Source organism: Haemorhous mexicanus, assembly GCF_027477595.1.
Source record: "Haemorhous mexicanus isolate bHaeMex1 chromosome 3 unlocalized genomic scaffold, bHaeMex1.pri SUPER_3_unloc_2, whole genome shotgun sequence".
In the NCBI taxonomy this organism is placed as follows: Eukaryota; Metazoa; Chordata; class Aves; order Passeriformes; family Fringillidae; genus Haemorhous; species Haemorhous mexicanus.
The window spans coordinates 77,633-94,330 of NW_026775976.1; the positions used below are offsets into that span (position 1 = coordinate 77,633).

At 53.0% G+C, this 16,698-nt stretch overlaps 1 protein-coding gene across 50 annotated transcripts in view; it reads right to left on the minus strand.

Moving 5' to 3' along the window:
- The window catches only part of PTK2B (protein tyrosine kinase 2 beta), a 61,760-nt gene that overhangs the window by 4,588 nt on the left and 40,474 nt on the right, over positions 1–16,698 (minus strand). For 49 of the 50 annotated variants that reach the window (XM_059837269.1, XM_059837241.1, XM_059837237.1 and 46 more), the window contains exons 21-29: positions 15,831–16,035; positions 14,350–14,458; positions 14,183–14,248; positions 10,327–10,452; positions 5,106–5,252; positions 4,253–4,288; positions 3,782–3,809; positions 3,486–3,532; positions 1,766–1,909 (exon numbers count right to left, since the gene is read on the minus strand). In XM_059837269.1, coding sequence (XP_059693252.1) covers positions 1,766–1,909; positions 3,486–3,532; positions 3,782–3,809; positions 4,253–4,288; positions 5,106–5,252; positions 10,327–10,452; positions 14,183–14,248; positions 14,350–14,458; positions 15,831–16,035 — 908 coding nt within the window. The remainder of the gene's footprint in view (positions 1–1,765; positions 1,910–3,485; positions 3,533–3,781; positions 3,810–4,252; positions 4,289–5,105; positions 5,253–10,326; positions 10,453–14,182; positions 14,249–14,349; positions 14,459–15,830; positions 16,036–16,698) is intronic. The other variant, XM_059837267.1, reaches the window with a different exon arrangement.

Sequence of the window (16,698 nt, forward strand, 5' to 3'; positions counted from 1 at the left end):
GGATCCGAGGATGGATCCAGGGGTGAATCCAAGGATGGATCCAGGGTTGGACCCAGGGGTGGATTCCCGGTGGGAATAGTTTGGGTGGCTGAAGGGAGGGTTCCCGCCGGGAGAGGGGAGTGGTGGGAGAATCTCCAAGCGTTGAGCCAAGGAGGAGCTGGGAATGTGGGAATTGATCCCACCAGGGATCCCAAGGACCAAGGGAAGAGCTGGGAATGTTGGAGATTCCACCATGGATCCAACGATCCGAGGGAAGAGCTTGAAACGTGGGAATTGCTCCCACCATTGATCACAAGACCCATGGGAGGAGCTGGGAATTGGTTCAAGGATCCCAAGGAGGAGCTGGAAGTGTTGGAGATTCCACCATGGATCCAAGGATCCCAAGGAGAAGCTGGGAATGTGGGAATCGCTCCCACCATGGATTCAAGGATCCCAAGGAGGAGCTGGAAGTGTTGGAGACTCTCCCACCAAGGATCCAAGGGAGGAGCTGGGAATGCTGGGATTGCTCCCGCCATGGATCCAAAGACCCAAAAGAAGAACAGGGAATGTTGGAGACTCCACCATGGATCCAAGGATCCAAAGGAAGACCTGGGAATTGGTTCAAGGATCCCAAGGAGGAGCTGGGAATGTGGGAATCGCTCCCACCATGGATTCAAGGATCCCAAGGAGGAGCTGCAAGTGTTGGAGACTTTCCCACCATGGATCCAAGGGAGGAGCTGGGAATGCTGGGATTGCTCCCACCATGGATCCAAAGACCCAACAGAAGAACAAGGAATGTTGGAGACTCCACCATGGATCCAAGGATCCAAGGATGGAGCTGGGAATTGGTTCAAGGATCCCAAGGAGGAGCTGCAAGTGTTGGAGACTCTCCCGCCATTGATCCAAGGAGCCAAGGGTGGAGCTGGGAATGCTTGGGTTGATCCCACCATGGATCCAAGGAATATGGGAGGAGTTGGGAATGTGGGAATCGCTCCCACCATGGATCCAAGGAGGAGCTGGAAGTGTTGGAGACTCTCCCACCATGGATCCAAGGAGCCAAGGGTGGAGCTGGGTATTGGTTCAAGGATCCCAAGGTGGAGCTGGGAGTGTTGGAGATTCCACCATGGATCCATGGATCCAAGGGAGGAGCTGGGGATGCTGGGATTGCTCCCACCATGGATCCAAGGATCACAAGGAGGAGCTGGGAATGCTGGGATTGCTCCCACCATGGATCCAAGGATCACAAGGAGGAGCTGGGAATGTGGGAATCGCTCCCACCATGGATTCAAGGATCCCAAGGAGGAGCTGAGAATGCGGGAATTGCTCCCACCATTGATCCAAGGAGCCAAGGGTGGAGCTGGGAGTGTTGGAGATTCCACCATGGATCCAAGGGAGGAGCTGGGAATGCTGGGATTGCTCCCACCATGGATCCAAGGATCCCAAGGATGAGCTGGGAATGCTGGGATTGCTCCCACCATGGATCCAAGGATCCCAAGGATGAGCTGGGAATGCTGGGATTGCTCCCAACATGGATCCAAGGATCACAAGGAGGAGCTGGGAATGCTGGGATTGCTCCCACCATGGATCCAAGGATCACAAGGAGGAGCTGGGAATGCTGGGATTGCTCCCACCATGGATCCAAGGACCCGACGGAGCAGCCGGAAATGCGGGAATCCCCCCTTCTCATGGACACGCCCCCTTCCCACGATGGCAGCAGCCAATCAGGAGCCCGATTCCCACCTCCCCGTTCCCTCTCCTGGGGAATTCCCAGGGAATTCCGGCCCACCTTGACCACCAGGATGTATCCCTCGGGCGGCACCTGGCCGATCTCGTTCTTCAGCTGCAGCACGGCCCGCACCAGATCCATGACGTTCCCATAGACCGGATCGTCCGTGCGGTCCAGGTTGGCCGTGGGCGCCGGCTGGATGGACTGACGGAAAATCGGGATAACGGGATCAGAAATCCCGGGAAAAACCGGGGGGGGGAAACTCCACGGGGGTTGTGGTGGTCCCGTCCTTTGGAAAGGTGGGATGGGGCTTGGAGAGACTTGGAGAAGGGAATTCTGTGCCCGTGGGATGGGGTGGGATGGGAGGTTCCTTCCCTTGGGATCTTGGGAGGGAATTCCTGGCTGGGCTGGAATTCCCAGAGAATCCCTGGATCCCTGGCAGTGTCCAAGGGTGGGTTGGGATCACCCTGGGATCATGGGAAGTGTACCTGGGATGAGATTGAAGGTCCATGGATCCCATCCCAAACCATTCTGGGATTCTGGGATCAAGGACACTCAGGATCCATCCCCAGGCATTTTTATGGGATTTGGGGATGGAAAAGGGAAGGGAGACCCTGCCTGGAGTCCCCAATTCCCAGGGAAGCCCCTGGATCCTAAAATTCCTTCTCAGAGAGGAGTTGAGATTGGGCTGGATGCAACCCCAGGCTGGGAGAGCTGGGAATGGAGGGAATTCCCTGGGAAAGGGGAGCCTGGGATTGTGGGATCCTGGGAAGGAATTCCTGGCTGGACTGGAATTCCCAGAGAATCCCTGGATCCCTGGCAGTGTCCAAGGAAAGGCTGGAGCACCCTGGGATCGTGAGATTGAAGGTCCATGGATCCCATCCCAAACCATCCCAGGTTTCTGGGATCAAGGACACTCAGGATCCATCCTGAGGGATTTTGATGGGATTTGGGGATGGAAAAGGGAAGGGAGACCCTGCCTGGAGTCCCCCAATTCCCAGGGAAGCCCCTGGATCCCAAAATTCCATCCCAGAGAGGAATTGGGATGGGGCTGGATGCAACCCCAGGCTGGGAGAGCTGGGAATGGAGGGAATTCCCTGGGAAAGGGGAGCCTGGGATTGTGGGATCCTGGGAAGGAATTCCTGGCTGTGCTGGGATTCCCAGAGAATCCCTGGATCCCTGGCAGTGTCCAAGGGTGGGTTGGGATCACCCTGGGATCGTGAGATTGAAGGTCCATGGATCCCATCCCAAACCATTCCGGGATTCTGGGATCAAGGACACTCAGGATCCATCCCGAGGGATTTTTCTGGGATTTGGGGATGGAAAAGGGAAGGGAGACCCTGCCTGGAGTCCCCAGTTCCCAGGGAAGCCCCTGGATCCTGAAATTCCTTCTGGGAGAGGAACCAGGATGGGGATGGATCCAATCCAGAGGGATTTGGGAAAAGGGCCTGGAATGGCGGGACAGGGAATGGCTCCCACCACGGCCAGAGGGTCGGGATTTGGGGATCTTGGGATCTTGGGCAGGAATTCCTGGATCCAGAGAATCCCTGGATCCCTGGGAATGCCCAAGGAAAGGTTGGATCAGCCCGGGATCGTGGGAGGTGATTCCCTGGAATGACCTTGAAGGTCCCATCCCACCCAAAACCATCCTGGAATTCTTTGGGATTTCCCAGTCGGCCCCACCCTCGATCCCGATCCCGATCCCTCTGGAGCTGGGAACGGCCAGGAAATTCCCATCCCGTGGATCCCAGAGGGATCTGGGGATCCACCCGGGTCTTACCTGAGCCCCAAGTCTTGGAGGCTTCTGGGGGGGCCCCGTGAATTGCGCTGGGAAAAGGAGGGAAAATCATTCCGGAAGATTCCAGAAAAAGGCGGGAACGCAGCGAAACCCCGGGATCTGCGCCACGCCCCCACCCCAACCCTCCCCCGCCCCCATCCCAGCTTCCCGAGGGATCCCAATCCCAAATTTTCCCAACTGGGGGAAAAAAGGGAATTTCACTGGTGGGGGGGATGCAGGGGAAACATTCCCGAGGTTTCCGGGTGGGAATTGCGGGGTGGGAATCGGCGGGAACTCACTGTAATCCGACTCCTTCTCCGGGAGCAGCTGAGAGGGGAGGAAAAGCGGGAATTAGAGACCCCAAAATTTGGGATAAAGGGAGGAGGAGCCCCAAAATATGAGATGGAGGAGGAGGAGCCCCAAAATTTGGGATGGAGGGAGGAAGAGCCCCAAAATTTGGGATAGAGGTTGGAGGAGCCCCAAAATTTGGGATGGAGGGAGGAGGAGCCCCAAAATTTGGGATAAAGGGAGGAGGAGCCCGAAAATTTGGGATAGAGGTTGGAGGAGCCCCAAAATTTGGGATGGAGGGAGGAGGAGCCCCAAAATTTGGGATAAAGGGTGGAGGAGCCCCAAAATTTGGGATGGAGGGAGGAAGAGCTTCAAAATTTGGGATGGAGGGACGAAGTGTCGCCATTCCTTGCTGGAATTTTGGGAAGGATGCCGCCAAAAAAGTGGGGTTGGATTTTCCAGGGATGTCTGGGATCACTCACCGGGGGAATGTTGTTGTTCAGGAACACCTTGGGATCCTGGGAAAGCAGGAGGAGATGGTGTGAGGAGGGGGAAATGGGGAAAAATTGGGAAAAATGGGGGAAAAAGGGGAAAAGGGGAAAAAATCCCATTTGGAAAATATAAATAAATAATAATAAAGTGCAAGTGAAAACGGTTTAAAGTCGCCCAAAATTCCAAATACTCCTTTGGATCACGGAGCCCCTGGATCCCGAAATTCCTTCTCCAGGAGGAATTGGGATGGGGATGGATGCAAAGCCAGGCTGGGAGAGCTGGGAATGCGCAGCTGGATCAGGGAAGGATGCAGGGAATCCTTGGAGCCTTTTGCAGAGGGAAAGGAGAGCTGGGATTTGGGCAAGGGCTGGAGGGGCAGGAGCCAGGGAATGGCTTCCAGTGGGAAAGGGGAGCTTGGGATGGTGGGATCTTGGGAAGGGATTCCTGGCTGGGCTGGAATTCCCAGAGAATCCCTGGATCCCTGGCAGTGTCCAAGGGTGGGTTGGGATCAGCCTGGGATGGGGGGAAGTGTCCCTGGGATGGGATTGAAGGTCCATGGATCCCATCCCAAACCATCCCGGGATTCTGGGATCAAGGACACTCAGGATCCATCCCGAGGGATTTTTATGGGATTTGGGGATGGAAAAGGGAAGGGAGACCCTGCCTGGAGTCCCCAATTCCCAGGGAAGCCCCTGGATCCCGAAATTCCTTCTACAGGAGGAGTCAGGATGGGGATGGATCCAACCCAGGAGAACCGCGAGCCATCGGATCCGTGAGGTGATCCCACCCGATCCCACTGGGGGTCGATTCCCGAGGGATTGTTGGGATGCTGGGAGGTCTCACCAGGCTCTGGACCTCGTGGCGGAGCCATCGGTGATCCTCCAGCATCTCCTTCTGCTGGCGCTCCATGGCCTGCTCCACCCGCAGCCGCTCCAGCTCCAGCAGCTGCTGCGCCTCCTCCCGGCTGGAGGGACGCTGGAAATCCTCCTCCTGGAAGGGAGGGAATGCCGGGAAACCGATTGATTGATTGGCAGGGATTGATTGATTGATTGGCAGGGAGGGATTGATCAATTGATTGATTGATTGGCTCCAGCAGCTGCTGCGCCTCCTCCCGGCTGGAGGGACGCTGGAAATCCTCCTCCTGGAAGGGAGGGAATCCATCGATTGATTGATTGATAGGGATTGATTGATTGATTGATTGATTGGCAGGGATTGATTGATTGATTGATTGATTGGTAGTGAGGGATTGACTGATTGATTGATTGATTGGCTCCAGCAGTTGCTGCGCCTCCTCCCGGCTGGAGGGACGCTGGAAATCCTCCTCCTGGAAGGGAGGGAATGCCGGGAAACCGATTGATTGATTGGCAGGGATTGATTGATTGATTGGCAGGGAGGGATTGATCAATTGATTGATTGATTGGCTCCAGCAGCTGCTGCGTCTCCTCCCGGCTGGAGGGACGCTGGAAATCCTCCTCCTGGAAGGGAGGGAATCCATCGATTGATTGATTGATAGGGATTGATTGATTGATTGATTGATTGATTGGCAGGGATTAATTGATTGATTGATTGGTAGTGAGGGATTGACTGATTGATTGATTGATTGGCTCCAGCAGTTGCTGCGCCTCCTCCCGGCTGGAGGGACGCTGGAAATCCTCCTGGAAGGGAGGGAATCTATGGATTGATTGATTGGCAGGGATTGATTGATTGATTGATTGGCAGGGATTGATTGATTGATTGATTGGCGGTGAGGAATTGATTGATTGGCGGTGAGGGATTGACTGATTGATTGATTGATTGATTGGCAGTGAGGGATTGATTGATTGATTGTTTGCAGTGAGGGATTGATTGGCGGTGAGGGATTGATTGATTAATTGTTTGCAGTGAGGGATTGATTGGCAGTGAGGGATTGATTGATTGATTGGCAGTGAGGGATTGATTGGTGGTGAGGGATTGATTTATTGATTGATTGATTGACAGTGAGGGATTGACTGGTTGATTGATTGGCAGTGAGGGATTGATTGATTGGCAGTGAGGGATTGATTGATTGATTGATTGAATGGCAGTGAGGGATTGATTGATTGATTGGCAGTGAGCGATTGATTGATTGATTGATTGGCAGTGAGGGATTGACTGATTGATTGATTGATTGGCAGTGAGCGATTGACTGATTGATTGATGGGCAGTGAGGGATTGACTGATTGATTGATTGATTGATTGACAGTGAGGGATTGACTGGTTGATTGATTGGCAGTGAGGGATTGATTGATTGATTGAATGGCAGTGAGGGATTGATTGATTGATTGATTGACAGTGAGGGATTGACTGGTTGATTGATTGGCAGTGAGGGATTGATTGATTGGCAATGAGGGATTGATTGATTGATTGATTGATTGAATGGCAGTGAGGGATTGATTGATTGATTGGCAGTGAGCGATTGACTGATTGATTGATTGATTGATTGGCAGTGAGGGATTGACTGATTGATTGATTGATTGACAGTGAGGGATTGACTGGTTGATTGATTGGCAGTGAGGGATTGATTGATTGGCAGTGAGGGATTGATTGATTGATTGGCAGTCAGGGATTGATTGATTGGCAGTCAGGGATTGATTGATTGATTGATTGAATGGCAGTGAGGGATTGATAGGCAGAGAGGCATTGATTGATTGGCAGTGAGGGATTGATTGATTGATTGATTGATTGATTGGCGGTGAGGGGGGAAAATGTTGATAAATGGGGATAAAGGGAAAAGGGGAAAATGTGGAAAAAAGGGAAGAGGGAAAGGGGAAAGAGGGGAAAGAGAGGAAAAAAGGAAAAGGAAAAGGAATAGGGGAAAGGGAAAAAGGGGGAAATGGGGAGAAAAGGGAGAAAAATGGGAAAAGAGACGAAAGGGGAAAAAAGAGGGAAAAGGGGGAAAGGGGGGAAATGAGAAAGAGGAGAAAAAAGGGACAAAAGTGGGATAAAGGGGAAGAAGGGGGAAAAGGAGAAAAATGGGAAAAGGGGGAAAGGGATAAAGGGAAGAAAAGGGAAAAACGGGGAAAAGGAGGGAAAAGGGGGAAAAGGGGGCGGGAAGAAAGGGGGAAAAGGGAAAAGGAGGAAAAGGGGAAATGGGGATAAAGGGAAAAGGGGAAAATGGGAAAAAAGGGGGAAATGGAAAAGGGGAAAGGAGGAAAAAGGGGGGAAAGGGAAAAAGGAGAAAAAAATGGGAAATGGGGATAAAGGAGGGAAAATGGGGAAAGGGGAAAGGGAAAAAGGAGAAAAAGGGGGGAATGGGGATAAATGGGGATGAAGGGAAAAGGGGAAATGGGAAAAGGGGAATGAAAAAAAAGGAGAAAAAAGGTGGAAAAGGGGGAAAAAGGGGGAAAAAGGGGGAAATGAGAAAGAGGAGAAAAAGAGGGGGAATGGGATAAAGAGGGAAAGGGGGGAAAGGAGGAAAAAGGGGGGAAAATGGGGAAAAGGTGGGAAAATGGGGAAAAGGGGGAAATGTGGGAAAGAGGGGAAGGGAAAATGGGGAATAAAGGGGAAATGGGGGAAAAGGGGAAATGGGGAAAAGGGGAAAAGAGATAAAAGGAGGAAAATGGGGGAAATGGGGGAAAAGGGGAGGGAAGAAAAGGGGGAAAAGGGGAAAGGGGAAAAGGAGGAAAAAAGGGGAAATGGGGATAAAGGGAAAAAGAGGAAAAAAGGGAAAAGGAGAAAAAATGGGGGAAAGAGGGGAAGGGGAAATGGAAAAAAGGGAAAATGGGGGAAAAGGGAAAAGGAGAAAAGGGGGGAAAAGGGAAAAGGGGGAAAAGGGGAAAAGGGAAAAGGGGGGAAAGGGGGAAAAGGGGGGAAATGGGGAATTGAGGAGAAAAAGGGGGAATGAGATAAAAGGGGGAAATTTGGGATAAAGGAGGAAAAAGGGGAGAAAAGGGAGAAGGCGAGAGTGGTGGGGGGAAAGGAGGGAAAAGGAGGAGAAAATGGGAAAAGGGGGGGAAGGGGAAAGGGGGAAAATGGGAATAGAGGGGGGAAGAGGGAAAGGAGATAAAGGTGGGAAAAGGAGAAAAAAGGGGAGAAAAGGGAAAAAAGGGGAAGGGGGAAAAGGAGGGGGGAAATAGAGGAGAAAAAGGGAGGGAAGGGGGAGAGAAAATGGGGCAAAAAGGGTTGAAAATGGGAAAATTGGAGGAGAAAATGGGGAGAAAATGGGGGAAAAAGGGGAAAAAGGGGAAAATGGAGGAGAAAATGGGGAGAAAATGGGGGAAAAGAGGGAAATGGGAATAGAGAGGGAAAAGAGGGAAAGGAGATAAAGGTGGGAAAAGGGGGGAAAGGGAAAAAAAAGGGGAAAAGGGAAAAGAGGGGGAAAAATGGAGGAGAAAAAGGGGGAAGGGGGAGAGAAAATGGGGCAAAAAGAGGAGAAAATGGGAAAAAATGGGGGAAATGGGAAAAAATGGGGGAAAAAGTGGGGAAATGAGGGGGAAAGAGGGAAATTCCAGTGAGGAGAGGCAACCACGGCATTCCCAACTCCCAGGAGAAATCTTGGGATCCCCACGGGCTGGAAAAATCCCCCTCCGGAATTTCCCCATTCTGGGGTCATTGGTTTTTTGGGAATTCCGGGATATGGGGTGGGGAAAGCAGGGGGAGATCCCAAAGGTGGGGGTGGGATCCGTTGGGAAGGGGATTTGAGGCTCCAAGGGATCCAGCAGGGAGCAGCGGGGAGCGGCGGCGGGAAGCGGAAGCCAAAAACGGGGTGGGGGTTTGGGATTGGGGATTCCTCCGGATCCCGAATCCCAACGGGAAATCGATCCCAAAAAAAAAACAGGATGGGGGTTTGGGATTGGGGATTCCTCTGGATCCCAAATCCCAACAGGAAATCGATCCCAAAAACGGGATGGGGGTTTGGGATTGGGGATTCCTCCGGATCCCGAATCCCAACGGGAAATCGATCCCAACAACGGGATGGGGGTTTGGGATTGGGGATTCCTCCGGATCCCAAATCCCAACAGGAAATCGATCCCAAAAACGGGATGGGGGTTTGGGATTGGGAAGGCTTCCAGATCCCAAATCCCAGTGGGAAATCAATCCCAAAAATGGGATGGATTTTAAGGATTGGGAAGACCTCCAGGTGCCAAATCCCAGTGGGAATCAGATCCCAATGGATCCCAACAAAGGGATGATTTTTTTGTGGATTGGAGAGGCATCCAGATCCCAAATCCCAACGGGAAATCGATCCCAAAAACGGGATGGGTTGTTAGGATTGGGAAGGCCTCCAGGTGCCAAATCCCAATGGGAAATCGATCCCTAAAAGGGGGAAATTTTTGAGGATCGGGAATTCTTCCAGATCCCAAATCCCAATGGGAAGTGGATCCCAACAACAGGATGGATTTATAGGATTGGGAATTCCTCCAGATCCCAAATCCCAATGGGAAATAGATCCCAACAATGGGACAATTTTTGAGGATTGGAGAGGCCTCCAGATCCCAAATCCCAACGGGAATCGGATCCCAACGGATCCCAACAATGGGACAATTTTTGAGGATTGGAGAGGCCTCCAGATCCCAAATCCCAACGGGAATCGGATCCCAACGGATCCCAACAATGGGACAATTTTTGAGGATTGGAGAGGCCTCCAGATCCCGAAACCCAACGGAAAATCGATCCCAAAAACAGGATGGGTTGTTAGGATTGGGACGGCCTCCAGGTGCCAAATCCCAACGGGAATCAGATCCCAATGGATCCCAACAATGGGACAATTTTTGAGGATTGGAGAGGCATCCGGATCCCAAATCTCAACGGGAAATCGATCCCAAAACTGGGATGGGTTGTTAGGATTGGGAAGACCTCCAGGTGCCAGATCCCAATGGGAATCGGATCCCAGTGGATCCCAACAATGGGACGATTTTTTTGTGGATTGGAGAGGCCTCTGGATCCCAAATCCCAACGGGAAATCGATCCCAAAACCGGGATGGGTTGTTAGGATTGGGAAGACCTCCAGGTGCCAGATCCCAACGGGAATCGGATGCCAGTGGATCCCAACAAGGGGACGGGTTTTGAGGATGGGGAATCCCCCGGACGCCGACCCCGGCCTTACCCTGACGCTGCGCCTCTTGAAGCCGTGGTGGCGGCCGGGGGGCGGCGAGCGCCGGGAGCGCGCCGGGCTCTGGAACTCGGCGGGGCTGGCGAGGGCGGGCGAGCTGGCACAGAGCCCCTCCGGCAGCTGGGAATGGTCCGGGAACGGCCACGGCGACAGGAGCCCCGGGAGGGGTTAGTGCAGACGGACACGCGGAGGGACACGCAGAGGAACACGCGGAGGGACACGCGGAGGGACACGCGGAGGGACACGCGGAGGGACGTACGGACACGGGGAGGGACGGAGGGACACGCGAGGGACACGCGGAGGGACACGGGGAGGGACGCGCAGAGGGACACGCAGAGGGACGGACACGCGGAAGGACACGCAGAGGGACACGTGGAGGGACATGCGGAGGGACATGCGGAGGGAGACACAGAGGGACACGCGGAGGGACACGTGGAGGGACACGCGGAGGGACACGCGGAGGGACGGACACGTGGAAGGACACGCAGAGGGACACGTGGATGGACGGAGGGACACGTGGAGGGACGGAAGGACACGTGGAGGGACACGCAGAGGGACACGCGGAGGGACGGACACGTGGAGGGACACGCGGAGGGACACATGGAGGGACGGACACATGGAGGGACACACGGAGGGACACGCGGAGGGACGGACACGCGGAAGGACACGCGGAGGGACACGTGGAGGGACATGCGGAGGGACACGCAGAGGGAGACACGGAGGGACACGTGGAGGGACACGCGGAGGGACACGCAGAGGGACACATGGAGGGACACGCGGAGGGATGGACACACGGAGGGACACGGCGAGGGACACACGGACACGCGGATGGACACGAGGAGGGACACGCGGAGGGACAAGTGGACGGACACGCAGGCGGACACGCGGACGGACGGATGGACACGCGGAGGGACACGCGGAGGGACACGCGGAGGGACACGCGGAGGGACGTACGGACACGCGGAGGGACGGAGGGACACGCGGAGGGACGGAGGGACACGCGGAGGGACACGCGGACGGACACGCGGAGGGACACGTGGAGGGACACGTGGAGGGACACGCGGAGGGACACGCGGAGGGAGACACGGAGGGATGGCACGCAGAGGGACACGTGGAGGGACAAGTGGAGGGACGCGCGGAGGGGCACGTGGAGGGAAACGTGGAGGGACGGACACGTGGAGGGGCACGCGGAGGGACACGTGGAGGGACGGAAGGACATGTGGAGGGACACGCGGAGGGACACGCGGAGGGACACACAGAGGGACACACGGAGGGACACACGGAGGGACACACGGAGGGACACGCAGAGGGACATGCGAAGGGACACGCGGAGGGACACGCGGAGGGACACGCGGAGGGACACGTGGACGGACAGACGAATATGCGGACGGACACATGGATGGACACGCGGACGGATGGATGGACACACAGAAGGACACGCAGATGGACACGCAGAGGGACAGACAGACACGTGGACGGACACGCGGAGGGGACACGTGGAGGGACACATGGATGGATGGACGGACACACAGACGGACACGCGGATGGATGTGTGGACAGACATGCAAATGGACGGACAGACAAACACACGGATGGACACGCGGACAGACACGTGGATGGACACCCAGACACGCAGAGGGACATGCGGATGGATGGACGGACACACGGACGGACACATGGAGGGACACGTGGAGGGACACATGGACGGACACACGGACAGACACACAGACGGACACGTGGATGGACACCCGGACAGATGCAGACAGACACGCGGACAGACACGCGGACAGACACACAGATGGACACGCGGAAGGACACGCGGACGGACAGGCGGACGGACAGACGGACACGCGGATGGACAGGCAGAGAGATACACGGAGGGACACACGGACGGACACGTGGACGGACGGACGGACACACAGACGGACACGTAGATGGACACGTGGACAGACACGCGGATGGACAGATGGACAGACGGACGGACACACGGATGGACACCCGGGTGAACACGCGGACAGATGGACGGACACACAGACGGACAGGTGGATGGACAGACGGACACGCGGATGGACACGCGGAGGGACACATGGACGGACGGACAGACACACGGACGGACACGCGGATGGACGGACACGCGGATGAACGGATGGACACGCGGACGGACGGAGCGTGAGCGCGCGGGCCGAGGCGCAGAGCGGGAAGGGATCCGGGAGCCGAACGCCGGGATGGGGGTTGGGGGTGGGCCTGGAAGTGGCCTTGGGGGATTTGGGGGGATATTGTGGGAATATTCTGGAATATTCGGGGAAATTTTGGGGAATTTTGGGGATATTTTGGGGTATTTTGGGGATATTCTGGAATATTTTGGGATATTTTTCGGAATTTTTAAAATATTGTGGGATATTTGGGGGGATTTTGGAATATTTCGGGAAATTTTGGGAATATTTTTAATATTTTGGGGATATTTTGGGATATTTTGGGATATTCTGGAATTTTTGGGGAATTTTTGGAACATTTTGGAATATTTTGGGGACATTTCCAGATATTCTGGGATATTTGGGGATATTTTTGGGAATTTTTGGAATATTTCGGAATTTGGGCATATTTTGGAATATTTTGGGATATTTTGGGATACTCTGAAATATTCTGGAATATTTTTGGAATTTTTGGAATATTTTGGGGTATTTTGGGATATTCTGCAATATTCTGGGATATTTTGGAATGTTTTGGAATTTTGGGGGAAATTTTTGAAATATTTTGGGATATTCTGGGATATTTTGGGAAGTTTTTGAATATTCTAGGATATTTTGGGATACTTTTGGATATCATGGAATATTCTGGAATTTTTTGGGAATTTGTGGAATATTTTGGGATTTTGAGGGTATCTTGGAATATTTTAGGGTATTTTCAGAATATTTTGGAATTTTTTCAGATATTCTGGAATATTCTGGAATATTTGGGGAATATTTTGGAATATTCTGGGATATTTCAGAATATTCTGGAAAATTTTTGGATTTTTTGGAATATTTTGGGATTTTTTGGTATATTTTGGGATATTTTAGGATATTTTGGGATGTTTGGGGAATTTCTGGAATATTGTGGGATATTTGGGGGTATTTTGGACTATTTTGGGATATTTTGGGATATTCTGGAATGTTCTGGAATATTTTGGGATATTTTGGGAATATTTTGGGATATTCTGGATCATTCTGGGATATTTTGGAATATTTCAGAATATTTTGGAATATTCCAGGGATTTTTGGAATATCTTGGGATATTTTCAGATATTCTGGAATATTCTGGAATATTCTGGGATATTTTGGGATTTTTTGGAATATTTTGGGAATTTCTGGATTATTTTGGGAAATTCTGGAATATTTGGGGAAAATTTTGGAATATTCTGGAATATTCTGGAATTTGGGGGGAATTTTTGGAATATTTTGGGATTTTGGTAATATTTTGGGATATTTTTTGGAATTTTTGGGATTTTTTTTTTTATATTTTTGAATATTTGGGGACATTTTGACCTATTCTGGAATATTCTGGAAATTTTTCGGATATTCTGGAATATTCTGGATTTTTGGGGGAATATTTTGAATATTTTGGGGATATTTGGGATATTTTGGGATATTTTGGGATATTTTGGGAATATTTTGGGATGTCAGGAACAATTCCTGCATGGAAAACCCATCCAGGCCTGGAGAGGGGTGGATGAACCCCCAAAATTCCCGGATGGATTTTGGGGGCTGGTAGTGGTTGGACCCCAAGATCTCCAAGAGCCTTTCTGACCTCAACCAACCCGAGAATTCCACCAGAATTCCCAGGATCTCCCTCAAATCCTGGAATTCCTCACCTGGAATTGCAGCTTGGGAGCCAGGAGATTATTCTGGGATGGCGGCTTGTACATGGGCCTGCTGGGCTGTGGGAACGAGGAGGGGAAAAAGGGCGGGAATTCCTCCGGATCCCATCCGGGAAATCCCAAAATTTCCGTCCCGCCGCAGTTCCCGCCCCCATCCCGACCTTGGGGGGCGGCTCCTGGAATTCCGGCGGCTCCAGGATTTTGGGAGGGCGGTGTCGGTTGTTCCTCTCCTGCTCCTGGGCCAGCTCCTTCTCCATCAGGTAGATGTCACTGCGGGGAGGGGACACCCAGGTGACCGTCCCGGGAATTCCGGGTGGGAATTCCGTTCCAGGGATCCTCCAGCATTCCCGGCCCACCTGAGGCTGCAGAGCAGCTCCTGGAATTTGGGCTTGGAGGAGCCTTGGAGATCCTTTGGAGACCTTTTCCCGGGAAGCAAAGCCCTTCCAATCCCATCCCCTTCCAAAGGGTCTCCAAGGCTCCTCCAAGCCCAAACTTCTCCATAAAATCTCCTGATTCCAAAGTTTTTCCCAGATTTTTCCTCCACATTCCCACCTCTCCATCCCACTCCAGAATTCCCAGCCTTGGAGACCCTTTGGAGGGTTTGGATTCCCGGGAAAGGCTCTGAACCCAAACTTTTTCCATAAAAATCCTGATCCCAAAATTTTCCCAGCTTTTCCCCCCCAACATTCCCACCCCTTCCATGGATCCTCCAGCATTCCAGGCCCACCTGAGGCTGCAGAGCAGCTCCTGGAGTTAGAGCTTGGACAAACCTTGGAGACCCTTTGGAATGGGAGTGATCACTTCCCAGGAAAGTCTCTGAATCCAAACCTTTCCCTAAAAACTCCCAATCCCAAGTTTTTTTCTCCTCAACATTCCCACCCCTTCCAAGGATCCTCCAGCATTCCAGGCCCACCTGAGGCTGCAGAGCAGCTCCTGGAATTCGAGCTTGGACAAACCTTGGAGACCCTTTGGAGCTGGAGCGTTTCGCTTCCCAACAAAACCCAAACCTTTCCATAAAAACTCCCGATCCCAAGTTTTTCCTCCCAACATTCCCACCCTTTCCATGGATCCTCCAGCATTCCAGGCCTACCTGAGCCTGCAGAGCAGCTCCTGGAATTCGAGCTTGGACAAACCTTGGAGACCCTTTGGAGTTGGAGAGTTTCGCTTCCCAGCAAAACCCAAACCTTTCCATAAATACTCCGGATCCCAAGCTTTTCCCAGCTTTTCTCTCCCAACATTCCCACCCCTTCCAGGGATCCTCCAGCATTCCAGGCCCACCTGAGGCTGCAGAGCAGCTCCTGGAATTCGAGCTTGGACAAACCTTGGAGACCCTTTGGAGCTGGAGCGTTTCGCTTCCCAACAAAACCCAAACCTTTCCATGAAATCTCCTGATCCCAAGTTTTTCCTCCCAACATTCCCACCCCTTCCATGGATCCTCCAGCATTCCAGGCCCACCTGAGGCTGCAGAGCAGCTCCTGGAATTCGAGCTTGGACAAACCTTGGAGACCCTTTGGAATGGGAGAGTTTCGCTTCCCAGCAAAACTCAAACCTTTCCCTAAAAACTCCTGATCCCAAGCTTTTCCCAGCTTTTCTCCCCAACATTCCCACCCTTTCCATGGATCCTCCAGCATTCCCGGCCCACCTGAGGCTGCAGACCAGCTCCTGGAACCGGGGCCGTTCCCCGGGGTCGTAGTCCCAGCAGCGCGTCATCAGCGTGTAGAGGACGGGCGGGCAGAGGTCGGGCTTGGGCAGCCGATCCCCCTTCTCCAGCACTCCGATCACGTCCTTGTTCTCCAGCCAGAAGAACGGCTGCTTCCCGAAGCTCAGGATCTCCCACACGCACACGGCTGCGGGAATCCACCGGCACAAGCTCAGACCAAAGGAATTCCTGGGAGTCCGCCCCTTCCTGGGGGGTTTTTTTGGGATCTGGTGGCGCTTTGAGGGGTTGGAGATCGGGATTTTTTTTGGAGAGGTTAACCCAGGGATTCTGCTCCATGCCGTGGGAATCAGGGGAATCCCAGGATCCCAGACCGTGGGAAAGGGATCAGTCCTGGAATTCTGCTCCATGCCATGGGAAAGGGATCAGTCCTGGAATTCTGCTCCATGCCATGGGAAAGGGATCAATTCGGGAATTCTGTTCCATGCCATGGGAAAGGGATCAATTTGGGAATTCTGCTCCATGCCGTGGGAATCAGGGGAATCCCAGAATCCCATTCCATGCCATGGGAAAGGGATCAATTTGGGAATTCGGCTCCATGCCATGGGAATCAGGGGAATCCCAGAATCCCTGTCCACGGGAAAGGGATCAACCCTGGAATTCTGCTCCATGCCATGGGAATCAGGGGAATCCCAGGATCCCAGATCATGCCATGGGAAAGGGATCAACCCAGGAATTCGGCTCCATGCCATGGGAATCACAGGAATCTCAGGATCCCAGATCATGCCATGGGAAAGGGATCAACCCTGGAATTCTGCTCCATGCCGTGGGAATCATGGGAATCCCAGGATCC